Source organism: Ipomoea triloba, chromosome 15, assembly GCF_003576645.1.
Source record: "Ipomoea triloba cultivar NCNSP0323 chromosome 15, ASM357664v1".
NCBI lineage: Eukaryota > Viridiplantae > Streptophyta > Magnoliopsida > Solanales > Convolvulaceae > Ipomoea > Ipomoea triloba.
The window spans coordinates 24498105-24506235 of NC_044930.1; the positions used below are offsets into that span (position 1 = coordinate 24498105).

General features: G+C 36.1%; 1 protein-coding gene across 1 annotated transcript; it reads right to left on the bottom strand.

Moving 5' to 3' along the window:
• Positions 1-2704: 2704 nt before the first annotated feature.
• Positions 2705-5560, bottom strand: LOC116005918 (receptor like protein 24-like). Its single transcript, XM_031246151.1, has one exon. The coding sequence runs from the start codon at positions 5558-5560 to the stop codon at positions 2705-2707; it is 2856 nt and encodes a 951-aa protein (XP_031102011.1).
• Positions 5561-8131: the final 2571 nt, after the last annotated feature.

The window sequence follows — 8131 nt, forward strand, 5'->3', positions numbered from 1 at the left end:
GAAGTGTATATGTCTTTGCCTCCGGGAGTTGAACCTGAAAAGCCAGGACAAGTTTGCAAGCTTGTTAAGTCCTTGTATGGTTTAAAGCAGGCGAGCAAACAGTGGAATGAAAAGTTGACTGAAGAACTTGTCCATCAAAGTTTTTTGCATGCCTCGTCCGATCATTCTTTATTCACTAAAGGGTCTGGGAATCCTTTATAGCCTTGTTAGTCTATGTTAATTAACGACATTGTTGTTGCTAGTTCAGATTTTTGTCAAATTCAAGAACTCAAGAATCATCTTCACACTACCTTTGGTATTAAGGATTTGGGCTCACTAAAATACTTTCTAGGTTTGGAGGTGGCTCGTAGTCATGAAGGGATAAATCTTTGCCAACGGAAATACATCTTAGAGTTGTTAGCCGAGACAAATTTTTTGAGTAGCAAGCCAGTTGACAGCCCGATGGTTCTTTCTCCTAAACAACTACATCTTGATAGCCCTATTTTGGCCGATGTTACTTGGTATAGCCGCATAGTTGGGAAGTTGCTCTATTTAACGATCACAAGGCCATATATTTCTTTTGTTACGCAACAGTTATCCCAGTTCCTTGATGCTCCAATGGAAGTTCATTTGTACGTGGTTTCTCTAATTCTGATTGGGGTACTTGTCTCAAAACTAGACGGTCCGTTACTGGTTATTGTATTATTTTTCTTGATTGGGGAATCTTTATCATGGAAGTCAAAAAAGCAAGAAACAGTGTCTATGTCTTCTTCGGAGGTAGAATATCGTGCGTTAGCAGCCACAAGTTGTGAGATCCAATGGCTTCTTTTCCTACTAGCTGACTTAGGAATTACGTTTTCTGCCACATCTGTTATTTTCTCTGACAGTCAGTTAGCGCTTGCCATTGCCGAAAATCCTATTTTTCATGAGCGTACAAAACATATTGAAATTGATTGTCATATTTTGTTCGTGAATGGATCAAGAAAGGGATTTTGAAAGTTTTACATGTCTCAAGTGGCAATCAGCTTGCAGATTGTTTTACTAAACCACATGCCCCCAGATCATTGGGAAGTTTTAAGTCCAAGTTGGGTATTCATTTTGTCTACCATCCAGCTTGAGGAGGGGTGTTGAAACCCGTCAATAACGTTAGTTATTTTTGCATTTTAAGTAACAAGAGGATCTTATTCTTTTTCATTTTTTCTGTTTGTTGCCTATTTATTAGGCATTTCATTGTATAATAAATTTGTGCTTTCTGTAGTCAGAATATGTGAGTTTTTGCTGTGAATAAAATCACGCTCCTTATTCTTCTTTTACATGTGCTTCCATATGCTAAGCTTTCCACATGAAGAGGATATGATTTGTATCCAATTGTATGAATGGCTCACTGTATTGATGCCCTCTTTGATTGTATTTATGCAAATGTCTAAAGTTAATCATGAAAGTTCCAGTGCTGCTCTGGAATTGCAGAATTCCAATTTCAATTTTCCTAGGCATTGAGGAGTTGAGACATCCAAACTATTGTGGGATAAAATGAGTACTTCAAGGGACTGTTGAAGATTGTATAGTTCTTTGGGAATATTTACGAGATGTTAGAACTGAGAAAAAGATAGCTTAGTGCAGCTACATTTTCTAAACAAGGTGGAATCGAACCTCTTAAACTATTACTATCTAAAAAGAGATCTTTAAGGGGGTGAATATTGCATAGTTTTTGAGGAATATTCCCTTGCATGATGTTGGAACCAAGAGAAAGAGAACTTAGGATATGTTTGGTTTGCACATGGGAATCGGAATCGGAATAGGTATCAAATACTTGGTAATGGTAATGGATTTTGGTGAAAGTATTCTGCATGTTTGGTAGTAGGGTGGAATGAGAATGATTATTAATAGTTGGGGAAGAGAAGGAAGTGAAATGAAACTCTTATTTTATTAGGGAATGAGTTTTGCAATTAATGGGATAATCAAAACCCATAATAGTATTCTAAAAGCCTGTCAACCAACAATAACAATGACTTTGATATTCATTCCTGATCGCTGAACCTGTCAACCAAACACACCCTTAGTGATGTTATATTCCCTAAGCATGGTAGAATTAGACCTCTCATACTATTACTTTCTAGGAAGAGAAGTTTAAGAGAGTGAAGGTTGCATAGTGTTTGAGGGATATTTCCTTGCAAGCAAGATGTTAGAACTAAGAAAAAGTAATATTAGTGAGGTTAGATTTCCCAAGCATTGTGGAATTACAAGGAATCTCAACATAATATCTTGGCAAAAGAGCTAAAGGTCTTGTGGTCAAGTGGCATAGTTGTGGCCTTTCCAAGTGAGAGGTACCTTAAAAAACCATCTCTCTGTATAAGAACACTCAAATAAAAAATAAACTACTTAATTAGGTGTATTCTGTCATTTCTAATTTATTTTATACATTGCTTTTTGCCTCAGTTAAATTCATTTTGTTTTTTTTTTCCAAACCGAAACTATCCTACAAAAAAAATATATATTCAGTATTCACTAACAACTTTCATAAGCATCTCCCCTCTCGGAGTAATGATTTGTTGCATTTAATTCAGATTGAGAAGAATTACAAAACAGACACTACAATCACACAACCAACGCACATACAAAAATGACAACATCAAAAACTGGTAAAACAGACAATGAAAATCACAACCATACACTAAGAGAAACATATTCCTTCATGTAATCAATCCTTCATTTTGCAGGTCCACTATTAGCGCCCAAGTACTAACCTTATAAGCCATCCCAATTTTCCATACTTAAATAAGAGATATCCTATGGCAATACCAAATGGTATGCCACAGCTATATCCAACAACAACACTTTGCCAACCAAATCCAATCCAAAAATTTTGAGAGTCCTCCACATTTGGTGCTTGCCCTTCACCTCCATCTTGGCATTGTAAAGTGAGTGGAAATCCACATAGAGCCACGTTTCCCAAATAGGAATCATTGCTAAATGTGTTAAACTGTGGGCCATTAGGTATATGACCAGAAAAATTATTATAAGAAAGATTCAGTACAGCGAGAAATGTCAACGATCTTGAAAGTTGTTCTGGAATTTCACCTACTAGTTTGTTTGATGACAGATCGAGTACCTCAAGATCAATTATATTTCCCAGTGATGACGGAATATTGCCAGTAAGTTGATTGTGAGATAGGTTAAGAAACCGAATGAAACGAAGGTTTCCTAAAGATCTTGGAACCTCACCATGGAAGTTGTTGTTGGATAAATCAAATATTGTGCAGATATCATAATACACCACTTGAACTTCCTTCCCTTTCCACACTAGGCTTATTGACAAATCATACCCATTCCACCCTGGTGAACTTGTTGACAAATCATCTCCTTTTGACAATAATGGGCTTGTTAACAAAAAATCTCCTTTCAATTCATAATATTCTAATATTTCACCATCATTTGCATGCTTCATAGCTTCAAAATTCTCCATATAATGTCTTGGTAGAGGACCAGTGAACTCATTGTTTGAGATATCAAATGTGTGTAGCTTTCGACAGGGAAGTCTAGTCTTAGAAGAGTATATTGTACCATAAAAGTGATTAGATCTCAGCACAAGAACACGCAAATTGGGAAGAACACCTGACCAGTGAGGAAATGTATCAGCAATCTTGTTGTTTCCAAAATCTAGAACTTCCAGAAAGCTGCAATTTTCCAAGCCTTGTGGCAATGTCCCTTCCAAGTGATTGTCATTCAAATTGAAATACAACAAATTGTTGCCATTTGTGCATGCTTCTGGAATAGTTCCATGTAGTTGATTTCTAGCTAAATTTATAACCTCAAGTTCCCTACTGAAGTTCCCCAGACATAAAGGTAGTGGACCATGCAAATTGTTATTGGATAGATCTAGAAATTTTAGGAAACTCAAACTGCACAATCCTGTGCCATTTTGAACTGTTGGAGTTTGAGGTATTGTTCCACTAAGCAAGTTTTTAGAAACTAGTAAAGTTCTTAAAACTTTTAGTTTTCCTATGCATTGTGGAATTGTACCTCCCAAATAGTTGTTGGATAAAATCAACACTTCAAGGGACTCAAGATTGCATAGTCCTCTAGGAATATTTCCTTGCAGCTTGTTGGACCGAAGAGAAATATATCCTAGTGTGGTTACATTTCCTAAGCATTGTGAAATTTGGCCTTCCAAACTATTGTAAGATAATGAGAGACCTTCAAGAGAATAAAGATTGCATAGTGCTCTTGGAATATGTCCTTGTAGCCTGTTATGGCTAAGGGAAAGATATTTTATGGAGGTTACATTTCCTATGCAGGGAGAAATCAGACCTCTCAAACTATTACTATGTGCGGAGAGAATTTCAAGGGAGTAAATATTACACAATGTTTGAGGAATACTTCCTCCCAGGATGTTGGAACCAAGAGATAGATATCTTAGTGAGGTTACATTTTCCAAGCATGAGGGAATCAAACCTGACAAACTATTATTATTAAGGTTGAGACGTTCAAGGGAGTGAAAATTGCACAGTGTTTGAGGAATATTTCCATGCAAGATGTTGGAACCAAGGGAAATATATAGCATTGAGGTCTGATTTCCTAAGCATTGTGGAATTACACCATCCAAACTATTTTCAGATAAGTAGAGAACTTCAAGGAAGTGAAGATTGCATAGTGTTTCAGGAATAGTTCCTTGCATGTTGTTGAAATTGAGATAAAGAAATCTTAATGAGGATATATTTCCTAGGCATTGCGGAACTAGACCACCCAACTTATTGTCATCTAAATAGAGATCTTCAAGAAAGTGAAGATTGCATAGTGTTTCAGGAATAGTTCCATGCAACATGTTGTGGCTGAAAGAAATAAACCTTAGTGAACTTAGTTTTCCAATTGTAGCAGGTATTGAACCAAAGAAAAGGTTTTCATCTAGGTTAAGGGCTTCAAGTTGGGATAGATTGATCAAATTTGGTGGAAATGGTCCTTGGAATAGATTTCTCTCACAACTGAAATATTTAAGCCTAGTCAAATTAGAGAATATTGCTTCTGGAATTTGGCCAGTCAAAAAATTTGAATATAGGGAGAGGGAAAGAAGGTGGTGAAGGTGGCTTATTTGGGGTGGAATAGTACCATTGAGTTTGTTTCCTGCAAGGCTCAAGGATTCGAGCTTTGTTAATCTTCCAATCTCTGTTGGTATAAAATTTTCAAAAGAGTTCCAACTAAGGTCCAAGAAAACTAATTGGGAGAGATTAGCAATAGCATATGGAATTGAACCTACAAAGTTGTTGTTTTGGAGGCTCAAAAGGGTAAGGTTTGGAAATGAAGTGAAATCAAAGCTTTCAAGTGTACCTGAGAGGTTACAACTTTCCAGGTTTATCTCATTAACAGCTCCAGCATTGGTGCAGTTGATGCCTGTCCAATTCCAGCAAATGTTGTCAAGGTTTGCAATTGACCATGAACCAAGAACATCATGAGTATTATTGGATAAGGTGTTCTTCCACTTCACAAGAGCTCTTCCTTCAATTGTTTTTGAAGTTGCCGTCTCCCAAGAGAGTGAAAAGAGAACAAGAATTTGAATAACAAAAACGATTATCGAAGAAGAGGACATCACTATCTTTCTTACTTTTTTGCTTCTTAGCTTGTTAGATGTTGTTGTATGAAGAGGTGGGGTTTCAATATTCAATTTATATATAGAAGTGAGAGTGGGTGATCACTAGATAGTCATCATTGATGGTGCTAGAAAAACAGTGAGATTAAACCGAATTCAGGCCTGCCTTGAACACTTCAACACTTGGCTAGCTAATTTAATTTCCCAACAATCACTAAAAGACACAATCTTGCAGGCCACTATACATGAAAGACAAGCAGTATAAGTTGTGGGATCTTAAATAAATCCGCCATATTATTTTTTTTGGCAATTATATTCCAAATTTAGTTTCAGATGATCGTTTTTTACATTTAACATCCTGACTATTATTTTTTGGACACTTTTAGTTCTTCTCATGACTTTTTCTATTTTTTGTAAGGGCATTTTTGTCTTTTCATAATTTTCTTTTGTTATTTATCCGGTTTCAACCGGTTAAATTAATTTAGGGCTTTAGGAAACCTCTGATTTTTAGTAACCATGCATATTTTTCAATCAGTTTTTAGTAAATTCCTAATCCAATAAAACCGGTTGAAACCGGAAAAATAACAAAAGAAAATATGAAGAGACAAAAATATCCTTACTAAAAACAGGAGAAGTCACGAGAAGGATTAAAAATGTCCAAAAATAATAGTTTGGGATGTTAAATGACAAAAATAATAGTTCAAGACTAAATTTGGAACTGTCACAAAAAACAAGGAATCTATGCTAAAATTAACTCTATGTTTAAAATTAAATGGTCTAACAGGTGGATGTGAAATTGATCTATAAAGAGAAGCTATGAGTTGCGAAGCTAAGTGTGGATGAATACTCCGGACACATATGCCATGGACGCAGATAGATAGGACTATCTACGTTCGGAGTTGCCCGGGCAGATAGTCCATCATCTGCGTCCGGAACTGGGCAGTTCCTGACGCAAATGACATTTTATTATTTTTTTAATTAACTATCTGCGTCCGGAACTGATGCTTAGTTCCGAAGGCAGATAATATTTTTATTTTTAAATTGACTGTTTGCGTTCGGAACTGCCCATTTCTCAACACATACATAACAAACCACACCAACTTCACAAATCTCAAAACATAAACAACACCTCAAAGCTAGCTAAGTTCTCAAAACAATCCATTCAACACCATCCAACACTACTTCAAAGTTTTCAAAACTTGCAAAACTTCAATAATAAACAACACTTCAAATCTGAATAGTTCTCAGTTCCCTACTGAAGTTCCCCAGACACAAAGGTAGTGGACCATGCAAATTGTTAATGGATAGATCTAGAAATTTTAGGGAACTCAAACTGCACAATCCTGTGCCATTTTCAACTGTTGGAGTTTGAGGTATTGTTCCACTAAGCAAGTTTTTAGAAACTAGTAAAGTTCTCAAAACTTTTAGTTTTCCCATGCATTGTGGTATTGTACCACCCAAATAGTTGTTGGATAAAATCAACACTTCAAGGGACTCAAGATTGCATAGTCCTCTAGGAATATTTTCTTGCAGCCTGTTGGACCGAAGAGAAAGATAACCGGCCTAGTGAGGTTACATTTCCTAAACACTGTGGAATATGACCTTCCAAACTGTTGTGTCTTAGGGAACACAAATATTTGGACATTTCTACTTGTTTCTTTTTAACATGTCCTGTCCAGGAATGAAAATCACAAGCATTATTTACATTATTTAATAACTAGATAAGGACATGCCTCTTCAAAAAATATTGTCAATATTTATAACCGTGTGGAAAAATGAATGTTAATAGTGTGGTGCTGATATTGTAACTATAGGAATAGAGCCCCAGTGTACGGATGTGTCAACTTATTCACATTGCCATGCTCACTATCTATAGTTATAGTTGTGGGGTGATGAATTTAGGAGTATATATGGAATTTGCCAACCAAATCCAATCCAAAACTCTTTTGAGTCCTTCACATCCAGTGCTTTCCCTTCACCTCTGTCTTGGCATTGTAACATTAGTGGTAATCCACAAAGAGCTGTGTTCTCTAAATAGGAATCATTGCTAAATGTGTCAAACGGCAGGCCACGGGGTATAGGATCAGAAAGATTATTAGAAGAAACATTCAGTACAATAAATTAAGAGATTTTATGAACACGGCACATCTGTCAATAAGTCCCCAATCAATCCTTTTATGAACACAAATATTTTTTTTTATTACCAGACTTAAAATTATTCTACTAAAGAAATATATTCACTCCCCCCACCCTCCCAGCACAGTAATAATTTATTGTATTTCATTCAAAATGAGAACAATTACAAACCAAACACTACAATGTACAATCACACACCTATGGCATGAAAATGAAGACAGCAAAAACTGTAAAAACAAACAAAGAAAACCACAACGTACCACACACTAAAGACTGCTGCATTGATTGCTTCATCTCGATCACCATCCTCTTCACTCTTGCACTCCCACTATCAATTCCCAAGTATTAACCTTATAAGCCACCGTGGTTTTCCATACTTGAATATGAGATATCCTATGAATATACCAAATGGCATGCCACAACTGTATCCAATAA

Excerpts from the sequence above, each read along its gene's own strand:
- LOC116005918 (XM_031246151.1), bottom strand. The coding sequence starts at position 5,560 with ATGTCCTCTTCTTCGATAATCGTTTTTGTTATTCAAATTCTTGTTCTC.